Raw genomic sequence first — 19786 nt, forward strand, 5'->3', positions numbered from 1 at the left:
CCTATTTACTGTTTCGCACATAACCGTCCAAAGCTACAAGCCCTTCGTCTAAAAATCACGTGCGCTTCCAGAAATCCGTTGTTTTTGGAATATCGGTGACCCGGGTGAATTTGAAGGAAGCATTGGCAATAACCAGCCCACTCTGGCAGGGATATAAAACCCTCCCTGTAACCATCCCACTCAGCTGCGCCGACGCTGGCTGCCTAGCCAAACACCACTGAGCCTGCGCCGCCCCTCCAACAGGCCACGCCCCCAGACCTGGGGGGCTGGGTGATGGCAAACAGAATAGTCCACAACGCGGGAGTGATCGGTGGGGTTGATCATTGTTTATATTTATTTTAGGGAGGTTTAGGATGCATTATATTGAAATATCTTTCACGCCAATGCATGTTCGTAGACAGATGGTAATGTTTGCTTTGAGTGATCTGAAAAATTAAAATATTTAATTATTTAATGTAGGGTTTCCATTCCCTCCCCATGGTCTTGAACGGTGGTGGGTCAGTCCAGTAGGCGGAACTGACGTTCAGTACGACGGCATCGTGGAGGCTGCGAGCGGGCTCTGAGAAAGGATAATATTGAGGGGCAGAGCGGCACCCCGAGAGAGAGGTATCAGGGTCAGAGGGGATTTAGGGGACAGAGCGCCCCCCCCCCCCCGGGGGGTCACTGGGGACAGAGCGGCGCCCCGAGAGAGGGTCGCTGCAGAACTCTGAAACAGTATGGCCCTGGGGACTGAGCTTCTGACTGGCGGCGGGGAGACGACGCTGAGATTGTGTGTGAAAAATAATCCTGGTGAATTTTACTCTCCTTCAATGAGCTGTAATCAAACCTGTGCCCCTGCTGCTGTGAGGCAGCAGTGCTAACCACTGAGCCACCGGTGTCCACGTGGACTCCAGCTATGCCTGCCTCTTTGTGGAGCATTTATTGCTGCAGTACTATGGGATCCCATCCTACAGCTCTTTTTCTGGTACATTGAGAACATAAATAGTGCTGCTTTCCCCCTCTCGCTGGGTATTGGGGGGGGAAAAAGATCAATTTTGCTTGCAATTTCCACCCTACTTTCAGTTTCACCTGACCCCTTCCTCAATATCTCTGTTTCTGCATATGGGAGTAGACTGGCTACCAATATCGATTGCAAACCCATCAAATCCTAAAGTTACGTTAACTATTCATCCTCGCAGTTAGCTTCTGGTAAGGACTCCATCTGTTTCTCCTTAATTCTCCTTCTTTGTCATATCTGTTGCGGTAATACCGTCTTCTACAGTGCAGCCCTCTCAAATGTCTGCCTCTTTCCTCAACACCTGATTCACCGTCACAACGGTTGACCGGGTTCTCAGTCGTATCTGACATATTTTCTGCACTTCTGCCCTCATCCATTCTGTCTAATGCCACAACAATGATAAGGTCCCCAAGTTCTTGCTTTCTGCACCACAAGGCTCCTCAGCCAAAAAAGCATAAGACTCCATTTCTGCCACCACCTTTGTCATTTCTTCCAGGATACCCTGCTGAGCTCTTCCTCCACTCGCAGTACTTTTTCCCATGTATTTGCAGAAGGTGCAGCACTTGCTCGTTTACCACATGATCATCCAAGGCCCTGGACACAACTTCCAGGTGAAGCAGCCGTGCATTCAATCAAGCCTTTTATTCACTCATGGGATTCAAGCATTGCTGGCTGGGCCAGCATTTATTGACTGTCCGTCAATACCCTTGAGAAGGTGGTGGTGAACTGTCTTCTTGAGCCACTGTGTGCTTTAGGTTGATCCACAATGCTGTTGGGATGGGAATTCCAGGATTTTGACCCAGCAACAGTGAAGGAACAACAATATTTTTCCAAGTCAGTTGGGGTGTGGGGCGGTGTAGTCATAGAGATGTACCGCATGGAAACAGACCCTTCGTTCCAACTTGTGCATGCTGGCCAGATATCCTAAATAAATCTAATCCCATTTGTGGGCATTTTACCCATAACTTTCTAAATCGTTCCTAATCGTATACCCACCCAGATGTCTTTAAATTGTGATCGGAGATAATGGGAACAGCAGATGCTGGAGAATCCGCGATAACAAAGTGTGGAGCTAGATGAACACAGCAGGCTTTTGTGCTCCTAATATGTTGCTTGGCCTGCTGTGTTCATCCGGCTCCGCACTTTGTTATCTCAGATGTCTTTAAATGTTGTAATTGTACCAACCTTCACCACTTTCTCTAGCAGCTCATTCCATACACGCATCATCCCCTGTGTGAAAATGTTGCCCCTTAGGCCCCTCTTAAATCTTTTCCCCCCTCACCTTAAATCTATGGTTCTAATTTTTGACCCCACCCCCGGGGAAAAGCCTTTGTTTTCACTCTATCCACGCCTGTCATGATTTTATAAACCTCAGCCTCTGTTGCTTTGGGGAAAATAGCCCCAGCCTATTCAGTCTGTCCCTATAGCTTAAACCCTCCAATTCTGGCAACATCCTTGTATATCTTTCTTGAACCCTTTCAAGTTTCAATCATCCTTCCTGTAGCAGGGAGACCTGAACTGCGTGCAGTATTCCAGAAGTGGCCTAACCAATGTCCTGCGTATTCTCAACACGATTTCCCAACTCCTAGAATCAATGCTGCCCTGTAAAGGCAGGTGTACCAAATGCCGCCTTTGCTACCCTGTCTACCTGCAGCTCCACTTTCAAGGAACTATGAATCTGCACTCCAAGGTCTGTTTATTCAGCAACATTCCCCAGTCCTGCCCTGATTTTCCTTTCCAAAATGCAGCACCTTACATTTATCTAAATTAAACTCCATTTTCCATTCTTTAACCTGTTGACCCATTCTGATCAAGGTCCCATTTTACTCTGAGCTAAACTTCTTTGCTGTTTGCAATGCCTCCAATTTTGGTGTTATCTGCAAAATTATTAACCATACCTTCTGTGTTCACGTGGGAATGTGGAGTTTGAAACACAGACAGACCAGTAAAAGTCTTACTGAATGGCAGGGTACACTCAAAAGGGTCAAATGGATTACTTTTGCTCTTATTTCATAAGCTTGTATGAAAACATGGAAGAGATAGTAGGAACTACTGATGCTGGAGAATCTGACATAACAAGGTGTAGAGCTGCATGAACACAGCAGGCCAAGCAGCATCAGAGGGCAGGACCAGACCCGAAACATCAGCTTTCCTGCTCCTCTGATGCTGCCTGACCTGTGTTCATCCAGCTCTACACCTTGTTATCTCATGAAAACATGGAAGACAATTTTAGCAAAAAGACATTGAACCAGAAACCTGTGAGGACAGGTGTGGCGGATGAACAAAACTCTGCGCGAGGCAGGGCATGGATAGGAGTTCGGAGTTTCCTCAAGATTGCAAAGGGTAGATCAAGGGGTGGTATCCAGGAGTTAATTGGAATAGTCTGACAGAAAGTAACAAAAACATGGAAGAAAGTTTCAGCAGCAGATCTTCCAAGTAAAGTTCAAATGTGAAATCAAAGTTGTGACCAGTCTGGTTCAAAGACAAACCATGTAAAGACAGTTCTTTAATACAGCTTATGTATTAAAGGGAGTGAAGACAATAGCTTTGATATTTTCAAATATTTTAAGCAGAAGATATTTCGACTTATCCAGGACTGGAAAACAAATAAAGTGCCATGACTGCTGTGAAAGAGGAGAGGGATTGAGGGTTGGTGGTGAGGTAGAGCTGGATGTTGCCAGCGACCACCTTGAATTTTGGCAATGTATATGGTGAGGGACAGCTACCATGATTGGAATTCCAAGATTGTGATCCAGTGACAGTGATGGATATTTCTTGGTGGTGGTATTCCCTTCACCATCTAGGGAGTAGAGATTGATGGTTTGAGGCTAAATGAATTGCTGCAGTGCATCTTGGCCAACATTGCAACTGTGTGCCAGTGCTTGATGAGGTGCCAATCAAGTGGGCTGCTTTTTCCTGAATGGTACCAAGCTACTTAGTGTTTTTGAAGCTGCGCTTTAGGCAAATGGAGAATATTTTGTCATTTTGGACTTTGGTCTTTTGGATGGAGGAAGGTTTTAGAGAATGGAAGTGAGTAATATTCTGCAGAATTCCTTCTCTTTGCCCTTCTGTTGAAGTTGCCACATTTCTTTGGCTGGTTCTGTTTACTGTATTGTCGATGGATAACTAGGGTATAGACAGGAGGGAATTTGATAGTGATGGTGTTGATGAACATCAAGGTTGATTGTGTGTTGCGGTGATGGTAGTGCTGTTGAAATCAAGGGTCATTTTGTCGTTTGAATGTCACTCGCCACTAACAGCTCAAGCCTAAATGTTCATGTCTTGTTGTACATGGATGTTTAACCGAGGTATGGAGTTATACAGCTTGGAAAGAGACCCCTTGATCCAACTTGTCCGTGCTAAATTTCCCAAGCTAAATTAGCCCCACCTGCTTGTGTTTGGCCCATATCCCTCTAAACCTTTCCTATCCAAATGTCTTTTAAATGTTGTAACTGTATCTGCATCTGCCTCTTCCTCTGGCAGTTCATCCTACGTACGGACCACCCTTTGTGTGGAAAAAGTTACTCCTCAGGTTGCTATATCTTGATTTTAAACAGCAAAAACTATCGGATATTTGCAAAGGTTTTGTTGTAAATATACGTACTTAAGAGCCGGGTTCTTGGGCTTTTGTAGCCAGTGGCAGTGTTCCTACCTCTAGGTTAGTAGGCCTGGGTTCATATCCTACCTGAGCCCCTGTGTCATGATTCCTTGAGCAGGTTGATTAAAAATGTCTAAAATCTTAAATGTAGTTAAATTTAAAATTTAAATTCACCTTCTGCTTTCTTCCTTAGTGGCTTACACCTAAGCGGGAGCTGCAAGCAAAAAATTGAAGGTAATGTATTAATGAAATACATTAATGTCTCTAGGTGAGCAAGTTTAATAATTCATCTCTGCACTTAATATTTTGATCTTGGATGTGATTTTGTTTGGTGATTTATAAAGTTTTTTTCATAAGAATTTAGACATAAAAATGGTAACTGGCACAAGAACATGTGAGGAGAGGCAACTTTTGTTAAGTGAAGGGAAAATATTGAAGATGAATTTTCAAAATGCGTTTGAGAATTGTGCATTTGAATTGGAATATTGGAATTAACACTCCATTCCTTAAGAAGGAAAGGAGAGAAAGACCGGATAAATGCAAACATCAAATTCAGTATAGTGTGTCAGTAATGGAGGGTTGCTTGCTTGCTTACACTCATTGCACAGCTTACCATCTTGCACCTCCTTCAATGTCAAAGCCACATTGCTTAGCTTGTTTGGGCAGCAGACCTGATGCTAGAGTGAAATGAATTTCCTTTTCCAGATTAAAATGATACTGATTCAAATTAATTTACAGATGTCGGGAATAACACAGTTAAGTCAGAAGCGACCATTTTCAGAAGATGATGATTCGTTCCTTAATGCGTAAGTGCAGTTCTTCCAACAGTTGAAATGTTAATCATGTATTGAACATTCCACCTTGTAGTTTTACAAGATGAATATTTAAACATTTGATTTTCAATGCACTAGAATGTTTTAATTTATTTTCTTTGAAATGTAAACTTCATAAAATTGAATGGAAATACAAGTTGCTGGAAAAGCTCAGCAGGTTTGGCAGCATCTGTGAAGAGAAAATCAGAGTTGACGTCAGAACATTCTGAGGAAGGGTCACCGTATCTGAAACGCTAACTTTGATTTTCTCTTCACAGATACTGCCAAACCTGCTGAGCTTTTCCAGCAACTTCTACTTTTGCTCCTGAGTTATAGCATTTGCAGTTCTTTTGGTTTTGATAAAATTGAATGGCACCTATTTGCAAGACCGTTCGGCATTGGTCTACTGTGATAGACTGCTGTTCTTATCAGTCTGACAAGGCTGTCTCCTTTATTTCATTTAAGAATCAAGTGATTTTCATTATCATTTTTGTGTTTAAAGGTTGCCTAAATGTACAATATAGATGACAGATGAAAACGGCTTAAATTATGAATTTTCAAGATTTTTATTTTGTAAAAATTCATTGACAATAATGATTTTTAACTCAACTGGAAGTGGAGAGTATCATTTCTCAACCACCCTCAATGTAGCAGTATGAGGCCCAGTCAGCTGAATACCTGAATTTTACAGAAAATAAAAGCCACCTGAAAGTGAGAGCCAAACAACTTAGCAATTTGTGGGGCACTTGTATCACTACATTCCTGTGAACTGGAATGTAGAGTCTTCCTCCTTCTGGCCCATGGGCTTGTATACATACATTTAAAACAATAAAATATACTTATTTGAGTGGGTAGGATTGGACAATGAAATGTAGGAGCAGAAATTAGCCATTCACTTCATCAAGCATGCTCTGTCATTCAACAAGATCGTGGCTGATCCGATAATCCTCAATTTCATATTACTGTGTTTTCCCTATAATCCTTGTTTCCCTCGATTAAAAATCTGTACATCTCAGTCTTAAATATACTTAATGATCCAGCCCACAGAATTCCACAGATTCACTACCCTCTGAGGGAAGATACTGTCCTGACCCCTGTCATAAAGGGTGACTCTTCGCCTGGGATTCTGCCTTCTGGATCTACACCGTTTCACCATGGAAAGCAATCTCTCTGCATTCGTCCTATCGTATCGTATTTCCCCAAGAATCTTGTATGTGTTAATATAGTCTCCTCTCATTCTTCTAAACTCAGTGAGCCCAAACTACTCAACCTCCCCACACCTACAATCAACCTGATGGACCTTCTCCGGGCTGCCTCCAATACAAGTAGATGTTTTCTTACATAGAGATGAGAACTGTTCACAGTATTCCAGCTGTGGTCTGAATAGAGCCTTGCATAATTTTAGCAAGCCCTCTCTATAATTATACTCCATGCCCTCCGAAATAAAGACTGACATTCTATTTGCCTTCCCTATTGCCCACTGAACTTGGATGTTAGCTTTATGTGAGTCATGAAAGAGGATTCCCAGATTCCTCTGCTGCATGTTTCTGCATTCCTCCTCTGTTTCAAATAATATTGTTATTTTCTTCCTGCTGAAGTGCATTATCTCAAATTTTTTGACATATGCCATTAATCAGATTTTTACCAACTCACTTAAGCTGTCTGTAGACACTATCTGTCTCATCTTTACTACTTGCTGTCTTACCTGTCTTTGGTTATCTATGAACTTTGTGATAATACATTTACTTCCATCATCCAAGTCATGAATGTTTATTGTAAATAATTGTGGCCCCAGCTCTGGGGGCCTATGGCTAAAGTCACCCGAGTTTCTTTCAAGACATTGTCAATGTACCAAGCTGTAATGTAAAGATTGGAACTGGCTGGTAATGAAAAATGTTTTTTTTGGTCAGAGTTGCAGGTTGTTGAGGTAGTGGGAAATGGCAGGAAAAAGGGGAAGAGATGTTTAATGTCACAAAAAACATTTTAGGTGTATAAAGTGATATGTGGATACTTTGATACTGCTGATTTTTTTGAGCAGGGCCAGTTTGGATCCCATTGTCTTGGGCATCTCTAATAAAGCCACAAGACCCTAATACTGACGTGACTTCTTCTAAGTGCTCCCAAAATCACAACATATGCTCCAAGGTGAATGAAAGGCGTTCCATGAGATGGCACTAGGGGCAGTTATGGCATTAAAGTTAGAACAGTACTGGGTAGGCATGTAGTATAAAAAGTGGACAGTGAGGAACTATGTGATGGGTCAGGCAGGAGAAGTAGAAGTCAACACGTGAATGAAGGTATTAGCCAAATTGGGGGACATCTGATCGCTGGCATTAGACTATTATGTGCTGTGTCATTGACAATATGTGTACAGATGAACATGCAGTAGTGCCTTCTGTTTAATATATATAAATTGTGAGTAAAGGTACTTTGTTATTGAGACTTGAGAGAGGTTGATTGGGATCAGCTAGTCAATATCCACGGCCTATGTGTAGAAATTGAGACAGATGTTTCTTTGTGAACTTCGAGAGGTAGTGAATACTTAGGTTGCGGGCCATTACTGTGGAACCCAAATGAAAGGTACTTTGAACTATATTTGCTTCATTCTGACAATGAGGTATGTTTACCTGCTAAAGAACTTGTTATGATGATGTACTGCAGATGATTAATAAATTATAGAATTCTAGAATGGAATGATTTGCAGTATTACCCAAAAATTATTGTAGATTATTCTTTTGAATTCTTTATAATACTAATGGGCAGAAAAAAAAATAATATTGTACTATCCAGTAATATTCCAAGCAAAATATGTATGCTTTCAGGATGGGGATGCAGTGGCTGATTTTCTGATTTGGATAATATCAATTGAGTTGGCAGTAAATATCCGGGTTACTCTGATTCAGCAAGTGAAAATTTTTGCAAAGGATTTGGGAAACCGTTGATGGAAATTATAGGCATGGATAATTTTTTTTTGTATTCATTTGTGGGATGTGGGATGTGGGTGTCGCTGGCTGGCTAGGATTTCTTGCCCATCCCTAGTTGCCCTTGAGAACATGGTGGTGAGCTGACTTCTTGAACCGTTGCAGCCCAACTGCATTTGACTCTGCTTCTGCAATTGAATAGACTTGATGGTTTCTTTCTAAAGCTGTAACTCAAGAATAAGTGACGAGTTAGCTTTTGCAGCGTATAGTATGGTAGTTGAGCATGTGTCACATTTGGAAAAGAAAGAGAATGGAGTGGAAAGTATCTTTTATGACTTAATTTTCTATTGAATTCCTTGTAATTATCTTTTGTATAGAAGTTCTGAATCTGATTCTGAAGAGGAGGAGGAGGAAGAATGGATTCCAACAAATAAAATTGCAAGAAAGCCAAAGAGATCTACAGCAAAACCAGTGACAGCAAAAAAGAAAGTTAAGCCTGAAGCAGGAAGTACATGTACAATTAAAACGTCAGTAAAAAGATCTACGATGAAGACAGCAGTTAAAAAGAACAGGAAAAAAACACCAGAAAAGACCAAAGTGGATCCTACTGTAATGGTAAAGAAATGTACCCAGTCATGTTTGAAGAACATATTTCATGTTGGACACCCTGGTAATGCACTGACCTGTTGTGTATGTGGAATGATAAAATACGAGTTCGTGCAACCATATTTCTCATGTTGGCTGTGTCATCTTTGGGAAGTAAAGACGCTTCTTGTGAAGTGTAAATTGGGGGGAAAAAAAACAGAGACAAACTCTTCTTTAATTCAAATTCAAACAGTTTGCTTCAGAATGGCTGTCACAAATCTTCAGATGATCATGCTTTTGTTTAGTGGCTTATATAAAGAGATCTCAGTTAATGGTGGGGTAGGGAAAGTGAGCGGAATAAACAAATATCGTAATATTACAAGCCATGTGAACTCTGGCACACCAAAGCATGTCTGCTGGAACTCTCTTTTTTTTCCCCAAAGCTTGCTGTTATCCCTCATTTCTTGAGAATTGATGATTTGCAGCAAAAACTCCTGAACAGAAGCGTTTGTCAGTCCCCCAACCACCACCCTGCTCTCACCTTCTATATTTCCTTCCTAGTTGGTGATGCGTTGTTGCTCTTGGTGAAATTGGTTGACATAATTAAGCTAGGAATCAAAACCTGTGTCAAAAAGGCATAGAGCAGATGCCACGAAGCTGAACTGAAATCAAAATGAGCTTGAGATTCTTTGCAGGTCATGCAGGATCTATGCTGACTAAAAACTGAGTTGACACTTCCAGTTTGTTACCTTTCAAAACTTGTGATTTCCACTCTATATGGACCATACCGAACAACGGTCTGTGTTAAGCATTCACATTGTCCACCTTCAGTGAAATAGGTGCTAAAGGTTATCTCTATACCCACGAGCATATTAGAACATGTGGCCCCAGTTTAATCTTTTTATTTTAAAAATTAGTTCATGCTGAAGTAGGTTTATGTCCCGACATCATAAATGATATGTAACTTTTACAAAGATTTGCAACTTTGAAATGCTTTAAAATAATTGAACGAATTAAAAATTAGCCACAATTATAAATAAAGTTAAAATGCCAAGTGATGGTGGAAAGATCCAAATTGTAAGATGATGCAGATTTGATCATTGCGCTTTTATAATTGCTCGAGAAAATTGCACCAATAACTTGCTGTTGATCCAGTTAAATGATGCAGAGTTCCTGATTTGATTTCCAGTTTGCATTAATCTGTCAGTGTGCTAGATTATGAAGAGGAAAATCTCTGCAGCTCCCACATCTGACTGTTTTCCAGCAATCCTGTTAGAAGATTGTATATGGCTTTTAGTGATAGAGTCATTCAGCATGGAGACAAATCATTCAGTCCAACCAGTCCATTGCCAAACATAATCCCAAATGAAACTAAACCTACCCGCCTGCCATTGGCCCATATCGCTCCAAACCTTTCCTATTCATGTATCTATCGAAATGCCTTTTAAATGTTGTAATTGTACCCACCTTCACCACTTTGTCAGGAAGTTCATTCCACTCTCAAATTATCCTCTGTGTAAAAAAAAAAATTGCCTTTTTTAAAATCTCCCTCCTCTCACCTTAAAAATGTACTCCATAGTCTTGAAATCCCTCATCCTAGGGAAAAGACAACTACGATTAACTGTATCTGTACGTCTCATTATTTTATAAATTTCTGTCAAGCTGCCTCTCAACCTTCTACATTCCAGTGAAAAAAGTCCCAGCCTATGCAACCTTTCTTTCTCACTCAAACCTTCCACACCCAGCAGCATCCTGGTAAATCTCTCCTGAACCCTCTCCAGCTTAATAATAACCTTCCCATAACTGGGTGACCAGAATTGGACACAGTTTTCCAGAAGAGGCTTCACCACCTTAGTGTACCACATTAACATGACTTCCCAACCCCTATACTCCAAGGACTGAGCAATGAAGGCAAACATGCCAAAAGCCTTTTTAACCAGTCTGTCTAAATGTGATGCAAGCTTCAAAGAATTATGTACCTGTGTCCCTCAGTTCCTGTGCTCTATAACACTGGCATAGGCCTGATCATTAATTGTATAAGCCCCACCATTGTTTGTTGTACCAAAATTCAATACCTCACATTTATCCAGATTGACCTCTATCTGCTATTTCTCAGCCCGTTGATCCATTTGATCAAGCTCCCTTTGTAATCTTCGAAAACCTTCTTCATTCTCTGCTATGTTGCCAATTGTGGTGTCGTCTGCAAACTTAGTAACCATGCCTTCGATATTCTCATCGAAATGATTTATATAAATTACAAACAAAAGAAGACCCTGAACCAGTCTCTGTGGAAAACTGCTAGTCACGGGCCTCTAAATCAAAAAGCAAGCCTCCACCATCACACTCTGTCTCCCGTGTTAAGACAATTATGTATACAATTGGCAAGCTCACTCTGAACCCCATGTGACCTAACTTTACTACTTAGTCTACCATGTGGAACTTTGTCAAAGGCTTTACTAAAATCCACATAAACAATTTCTCCTGCTGTGTCATCATCAATCCTTTTTGGCAACTTCCTCAAAAAACTTGCACAAAACCATTCTGACTATCCCTAATCATTTTTTGCCTTTCTAAATGTCTGTAAATCCTATATTTTATAATCACTGCCAACAATTTATTCCACAACCCACTTCAGTCTCATAGGTCTATAGTTCCCTGGTTTCTCCTTACAACCTTTCTTAAACAAAGGTGCAACATTAGCAAGCTCCTAACCCGTAGTTATAGATGATGCGAATATTTCTGCAAGGGGTCTGTCAGTTTCCTGTCCTACTTCCCACAATGTTCTAGAATACATCAGATCAGGTCCCAGAGGTTTAGCCACCTTTATATTTAAGACCACCTGAACTTGCTCCTTCATAATGTGAATTGTTTTTAAAACATCAAAATTTACTTCTCTGCATTCCCTTGACTCCATTTCTTTCTCCACAGTAAAAACAGATGTGAAATATTAATTTAGTATCTCTCCCATTTCCTGGGCTTCAATACAAAAAACGACCTCCTTAATCTTTAAGATGCCCTACCCGCTCTTTAGTTACCCTCTTGTTCTTAATATATTTGTAGAATCTCTTTGAATTATCTTTAACCTTATCTGCCAATGCTATCTCATATCTCCTCTTTGCCTTCCTGATTGCTGTCTTAAAAATGTCCCTTTGATTGAGAGCATAAGTGAGGATGGTTGTGATATTCCTGTGCCCCTTCCACTATAGTTGAATCAGCACACGCCTGAATATAACGGGCGCTGTGATGATGTACTGGATTGCGATGAGTTTTAATTAGGCATTCATAGTTTCAAGAGTTGGGAATTGTAAGGGACAAAAGAATAACAGGAGCAGGATTCAGTTGTGTTGCTATAGATCATTGTTGACATTCTCACCAAACGCATGGACATAAAAATATAGTTGATTTGATTTTTTTTTAGAAGCAGTGAAATTGGTCGGTTAGATTTGTAGAGAGAATGATTACTTCATCTATGCATGTCTCACACATGCTGTTTGTCCGACAGAGTCATCCAATGGTTTTGAATAACAGCGAAGATAAATTACCTTTGCAAACTGAGCAAGATTTAGAAAGTCTGAAACGGATGCCTCAGCAACCTGCAATACAAATAAAAAAAGAAATTGGACATTGTGTGGTTAAAGTGGAACAACCATCAACAAGCACATATTTGGGTGACAGGAAAATCAAGGAAGAACCAGATGTATCTTTCACATGGGAGGAACCAGCTTTGAAAAAGCAGAAGACTGAGAATTATCCAGATGGCAAACCAGTAAAACCACAACGAGGACGTGTAGAAATTGGGGAAATGCAGATGAACTGGAATATAACCCAGGTACGGACATCATTTGATCTTAATGAATGATGGAGAACACTTTAAAGACTGGTTTATTCATGTTTAGAATATTCTACGTTCCTGTCTTAATGTACAACACACGATGATTGGCATTATTGTCAAGGAACATAAAACTCAAGCTGTTTTCATTATTCTGAAGCATTGTTTAAAAAGATTTGTTCTGTGCACGAGACTTGCCTTTATTATTCAGTTCACAGAATATTATAAAATGAGAGGGACATTTGTTGCATCCCTTCTTAACCAGCATGAGAGTCCCTACAGTATTTGTTGCTTCAACTACCAAAATTTGTTAGTCCATTCCATGTTTTGTTTGTGCCAAATAATTCCCTGATATGAGAGAAAGAGAGCAGGGTTTCATCAGCATAAAACCAAGAACTAACCATGTAGGTTCGGGAACATCATCTTTCTGGCTGTCATCAGGCTGTTGAATGGACTCTAGCCTTAAATAACGTAACCTGCATGCTCTTAAGTCTTTGTGTTCTGTACATTCTTTGCTTGCTGAGATTTGCCTGTACTGTTTGTAAACAAAGTTTTTCAGTGTATTTTGGTACACTTGATGATAAGATCAATTAATTGGCTTTCGATTTCTAGCACTGTCTCCAAATGAAAGTTATAATTTGATTTTAAATTAATCCATGCCTCTCCCTGCCATAACATGTCCTTACAACAGATGCTATAGCTTATTGATTCTGTAATGGACCTAGTAGTTCTGGGGGTTGGGTGTTCACAACAACCAGTTAAGCATCAGTGAACTTGTGGATATCTTTAAAAGAAAAATGCCAACTTGACATGATCGCCTGCATCCAAGGGTAGGTGATGGCCTAGTGGTATTATTGCTGGACTGTTAATCCACGGACCCAGATAATGATTTGGGGCCTGCTTTGAATCCCACTAAGGCAGATGGTGGAATTTGAATTCAATAAAATATCTGGAATTAAGAATCTATTTATGACCAGGAATCCTATGTCGATTGTTGGAAAAAACTGCCATCCTTTACTGGCCTCCAGACTCATAGCATTAGGATCAACTCTGATCTGCCCTCTGGGCAATAAATGCTGCCTAGCAAGTGATGCCCTGATCCCGTAAATTAACGAATAAATAACGGATCCAAAAAATATTGCTTTAAAAAAAAAATGTCTCGGGTTGTATCCTTTCAAATTCATTTGTTCTGAATCTGGTCTGTTTGGATTTTAACCCCTGTACATTTCAGCAGCACGTTCCATTTAAGATTTTCCCAATACCCCATCTGTTTGATTTTTGCACACTACTCTGTTGTTAAAAACTATTGCTAGGAATGGGAAGCCTTAGTGTGAGTCCAGGAAATGGACATTTGGCTGAAAAATAGTGCTTTCATTGGTAATCTCACTTTTTAGAACAGCCCAAGTATTACATAAATCAGCAAATTACTGGGTAGATCTTTTTCTTTTATTACACTCGGGCTTTGGTGGAAAAGAGTGGGAGAGTTTGGGATGAGCCAGTGTCATAATCTGTTTTTAAGAGCTTCATACTTCCAGTTGTTAGCTGAAAGAATGATGTGCCTAGACTTGACATTTTTAACTTATTGCTAACAAATTGGACTTTACAGAATTTGACATTCCCCTACAGAAACTTTATTACCAATTGTGCAGTCTGTAGAATTAGCCCTTTCAGCAAATAGTTTACAATTGTTCTTCGTTTCCAGTGAGTTCCCATTTTCCCTGTTTTGCTGAGTTGTAACTTTGCCTGAATCTCTCGGCATCTTCCTCAGCTTTTGAAGGGTTTCTTAAATCGGCCATCAGCAGTAAAGCCCTGTTCTGATGATTCTTCATACCTGTGCCATGTCAGAATGAGTGTCCCAGAATTTGGAGAAGACTGCTGGATGTGGATTTTGATTAGAGATAATCCTCTAGCATTTGGCTATTGTAGCTCACAAGGCCAAGTGCCTTTTTCTGTTGACCTCACAGAACCTCTATCTGTTCATTTATTTGTAGTGTGGCCTATAAACTGATCTGAAAACTGGTTTCCTCTGCTCTGTTGCTCAAAAAGTATAAAATACATTAGCCTTCTGTTCATGTACAAATACTAATTAGCTACCCTGAATATCAAGTTGCTTTTGTCATAAAAGTAAATGGACAATTTATAGCACAGCTGTTTAGAACCAAAACCTGCAGCACCTTTCTGGAATGTTAGAAGATTCAGTATTTATTCCTTGTGAATTCGGAGCCTACTGCCATTGTCTTCAAGTATAAATATCTTTCTTCATCTTCACAGTGTATAATCTACATTGCTTAGACTTCTAACTATCCAGGCTGACTATTGACAGACTTTGGAACAGGTCACTTGACCTCCTCCATACACACACTGGCATCTTTAAATTTAATCTTATAGATCTCACCATTATAAAGAAAGGCACATGCAATGGAGCATTGGGCCAATTATTCTTTGACCTGCCATGTATGATGCCATGAGAAGTTTACACGTTTTCAATAAGCCTCTAAACTAAGAAAACAATAATGGGTGTTCCAGTGTCACTCATTGTGTTAATTGAGCCTGATAGATGCCTTAATAGAACCTGTTGTATCTCTAGGTTTTGTCTGAGAGGACAAATACAGATGCGTGGGCCTGTGCAAACGTCATTCGTCTATTTAAGGAAGAAAACACTATTCCATTTATTGCCCGATATCGAAAAGAACTTACCAATAACATGGATGCTGATACTTTGCGAGAAGTACAACAGACACTTGAAGAATTGACGTAAGAAACTTGAGCAATAAAGATACATTGTACTATGTTCTCCCTTAAAACGAAACTCCAGTCATTTTTATTTATTACACAAGTATGGCTTCTTTGGGAATTTTTTTGAGAAATAATTACTTACAGTTGCAGATATAATTGTAAAAGCTAGTAGTAGATGGCTTTTGCCTACTTTTTCTGTTAGCTTGAACAAATGGAGATCATGTCTATAGCGCAGTAATAAAGTTTTGGATCTAGTTATAAGAATATTATCATTTTGAACTTGGGTTAATTTTCCTCAGTATGTTATGTTATTTCTGGTTTTAATTGCATGTTAGGATAGAAGGATTGATAATCTCTAAACTTCAAAACAATAACTTAGAGATATTTTAATTCACCTATGCAACATTTGCATTTGTGTTTGTAATGCATGGGAATTGATTTTGGTTGCATGCAATGCAGGAGTGGCCTTTACCTTACAAAATGTAAATCAAATGAGCAGCTTTTTGTGATAATAAGTTGAAAATGTTTGGTTTTCTTAAGCTGCAGTTTTGAGTAATGGAAATGAAAGTCTGAACCTTTGAGGCAGAAGATGAATCTGGTATTGACATTTTTCCGCAGTGGCTGACTGCTATTTTCTGGATATTGTTGTTTCATCTTGTACTAGAAGATGGCACACTGCGCAGTCTGTTTCTTCTCATCTTGATCCCCACCCCGACTCCCGAGTATCTGAAAAACCCTTTTCGGCAGCTGAATACCTTTCCAGTTCTGGGCATTAAAGAGTTTCAACCAAGTCTTTTGTGCTGCCAGCAATCTTTAGATCAATTTGTGTTTTATCAAATTACGTATTACATGGGAATCAATTGCATAGCCCACTTTTTGTGTAAAGTCCTTAAACCATGATTTTACTAAAGGTATTTATTTTTCTTTCTTTTAGTACAGTAATAAAGAAAGCACACTCAGCCATCCAGAAACTAGCAAAAGATGAAAAACTTACACCATTTTTAAATAAAACTTTGTTGAACTGCCAGACTGTGGAAGGAGTGGAACATGTGGTGAGTAAAATAGTTGGTTTGTAAGTGTACATTTCTAAAGGAATTTGCTTTATAACCTTTGTAAAAATAAAACTTGGCTTAGGATATTCACTTTATTCCTGATGCATTTCTTTTAATTTGTGAATCTCTAGTTTCAAAACAATTTGTCTAAATTACATTTGATTGATTCAAGTTCGACTGCAGTTGAATCGCACAAAACTTCCCAGCCGTTTTACAAAATAAATTTCCAACACTTTTTCTTTTTCTGAATTTACATTTCTGATCCATTGAATTGTTTTCACATTTTTGATTAGCAGTTAGAACTACAAATAGGAACTGTGTAATACTTTTAAGTAATAACGATAACCACTTTGCTTATGGCAGAAGTAAGAATTCCAGATGATCACAACAAAATGTACTATAGACAATGGACAATAGGTGCTGGAGAAGGGCATTCGACCCTTCGAGCCAGCACCACCATTTCATTATGATCATGGCTGATCATCCACAATCAGTGTCCTGTTCCTGCCTTATCCCCATAACCCTTGATTCCACTATCTTTAAGAGCTCTATCTATCTCTTTCTTGAAAGTATCCAGAAAGTTGGCCTCCACTGCCTTCTAGGGCAGAGCATTCCATATATCCACCACTCTCTGGGTGAAGAACTTTTTCCCCAACTCAGTTCTAAATGGCCTACCCCTTATTTTTAAACTGTGTCCTCTGGTTCTGGACTCGCCCATCAGTGGAAACATACTTCCTGCCTCCAGAGTGTCCAATCCCTTACAAAACGCTTGCGTATATTTCTCATGTTTACAGAGAATGGATCTCCGAGCTTGAACGCATGTTCCTTTCAGCAAGTGTAAATGACCCACATGATGATTGTGACTGATTATCCTGCATTAGTTGTTGGTGTAGTTGTTACCAAACTTTGAATTGTTCATTGTGTTGCCGACTGAAGAATCACATTAAACAGCAAACATTTTATTATAGTTCTCGCAAACATTTGAATGTGGTCACCACCCTGCCTATTGTGAACAACTGAGGTTTATGCTGTTTGATAGAGTTAGTCGATTGCTGGGATATGCCGCCTGCACACCTGACATTACACTGGGATTGCAATTCATACAAGACATTGCTTAAATATGTGGTAGGCAAATTGTGTTCTGGGACTGACAGTAGCATCTGTTAAGGACAGATATCATTTGCATAGACACCACCCAGCAATATTGTGAAATAGCTTGCTTAGTCTGTTGTTTAAATTTTGAGATATGTCGTCCTTTCAGGGCAATTTGAGGTAAACTGGTCAACATTCGGGTTTGGAAGTGGTGATGTTTGGCCCATTTGTAAGTTTGCATGATTCGCAGTAAGCAGTTATTAATCAGAATAGCTATTGCCACTCAGGATAGGGTTGGTGGGCTTTATTTCTGAACCAAGTTTGCAAATGAGCAGATGGCTAGGGCTGTATTTACAGGATTGCTGAAGAGGCCAGTCTTGTAGCATGTGCCAGTACACAATTCTTCTTCTTTAGAACAGGCCAGTGAACCCAAAACGTTAACTCTACTTCATCTGCACAGATGCTAGACTTGCTGAGTTTCTCCAGAAATTTCTGTTTTTTATTTCAGACTTTCAGCGCTCACAGTTCCTTGTTTTATTTTAAGGATATGTTTTAACCTGACACCTTTCTGAATTACCTGGGAAGTTGAAGATCCTGTAGTTTGCAGCTGTATTCTCCATGGCAATGCTTCTGCCAATCAGAGTTGACTTGCTAAGCAACGAGCATCTCTTTATCCTTTATCAATTGTTACGTTCGTTTGAAATTTGACATCCTTATAAACTTAAGGAGTGTAAAACATAAGCTTTGGCAACATGTTTCTTGTCTTGGCAATATTCAAGTTTTAGACTACAAAACTTTATAACCTTTTAGTTTTGTACTTTATGTTCTGCTAATCCAATCTAATGCTTTACTTGCCTCTTCTTTAAATTTCCTTTTAACAAGGTATTTTATATTTTGCCATAACTAATAATTTATATGCCTGAATTACTATTTACATTTGTCATTGCTTATGTGTTTTCAGTTTGCTCCTTATAAAAGTGGCAGTAAGAAGACGAAAGCTCAGCAGGCACGTCAGCTTGGCTTAGAACCTGCAGCAAATCTACTGATTGACCGTCCGGGAGAACTTAATCTCAATAATTACATTAAAACAAATGTAAAAGGTGAGTTTTTGACTTTTTTAGATTTCACTTTAAGTGGCAGAAATGTGCAGATGTCAGGAAGCTTGAAGTATCATTGGCAGAACAGTTATCATAGACTCTTAATGATTTTGGGTGTATTTTAATAAATAATGATTTTCCTTTTAGCTCTAATACAGCTGCAGAAATTGTATTCTGCTATAGGTAGAGCTGTTTACATTGTGAAATAATGTCAGTCAATACCATGAGGAATTGCATGCAATAAGTTGAGACAAAGCAAAACTAAAATGAAGTGCTTAAGGGGTCTGATGAATTGGACCTAGATGTGTCGATGCCATCATGATTTTAAATACTTAAATAATCCTTATTGTTATTTTAGCAGTGGTTTTTGCTGCGTTTATAATTGAAAGTTAAGGCTATTGTGGAAATAGAGCAGTAGAGCTGGACCATTCGATTCTGTTGCAATACAAACTGGGGAGAAGGTTGATAAGTGTACATGGCTAAATAGTTTGTACGATGCAATTAGGATATACATTTGTAATATAGGTCTCTTAATTTTAGTGCATTCAAGACCAGAATCTGAGCTTTCACTTCGGTATGTCAAAGAAATCTGATGTATTATTGAAGGTGTAGAGCTGGATGAACACAGCAGGCTCATCCAACTCTACACCTTGTTATCTCAGGAACTGCTGATGCTGGAGTCTACTATCTCTGAATTATTAAATGTGTGTTTTGAATGTCAAAGTAAACTGTGGCTTTATCTCGTCTCTTGTTTTTCATATTTGTGCCTATTGGATATACAGTTTGTCTGGTATTTTGTGGTTCCGATGGATGCTACAATTTTTAAAAGACATTATGCAAAGCAGAACGTTGGGAGTTCTCTTGGATGGTATACCTTTAGCAATAGCAATGCAAAGTCAGATTAGACTGACCTTCCTCAGCCCTAATAGATTGCTCCATTTGTCTGCATATCAGTTACGGTTCAAAAAACGATTTATTTATGTGAAGGATTTAATTTCATCCATTTGAATATCCTTATCAAATTGGTCAACTCACAGAAAACCACGTACTCCAACTGACTAATCTAA

General features: G+C 39.4%; 1 protein-coding gene across 5 annotated transcripts in view; it reads left to right on the forward strand.

Annotated features, from left to right (window-relative positions):
- The first annotated feature begins 510 nt into the window (after positions 1-510).
- The window catches only part of srbd1 (S1 RNA binding domain 1), a 265440-nt gene continuing 246164 nt past the window's right edge, over positions 511-19786 (forward strand). For 2 of the 5 annotated variants that reach the window (XR_007248120.2, XM_048536358.2), the window contains exons 1-8: positions 511-606; positions 4789-4829; positions 5334-5401; positions 8706-8943; positions 12416-12742; positions 15330-15496; positions 16413-16530; positions 18584-18722. Coding sequence is in view for 4 of the 5 variants with exons in the window: in XM_048536358.2 (XP_048392315.2) it covers positions 5334-5401; positions 8706-8943; positions 12416-12742; positions 15330-15496; positions 16413-16530; positions 18584-18722 (1057 nt within the window). In the remaining variant the exon portion in view is untranslated. Of the gene's footprint in view, positions 607-661; positions 770-1009; positions 1189-4788; positions 4830-5333; positions 5402-8705; positions 8944-12415; positions 12743-15329; positions 15497-16412; positions 16531-18583; positions 18723-19786 lie in introns of those variants that run through there. The other 3 variants (XM_059648614.1, XM_048536360.2, XM_048536359.2) reach the window with 3 other exon arrangements.

The sequence above is a fragment of the Stegostoma tigrinum genome, chromosome 9, assembly GCF_030684315.1.
Source record: "Stegostoma tigrinum isolate sSteTig4 chromosome 9, sSteTig4.hap1, whole genome shotgun sequence".
Taxonomy (NCBI): Eukaryota; Metazoa; Chordata; class Chondrichthyes; order Orectolobiformes; family Stegostomatidae; genus Stegostoma; species Stegostoma tigrinum.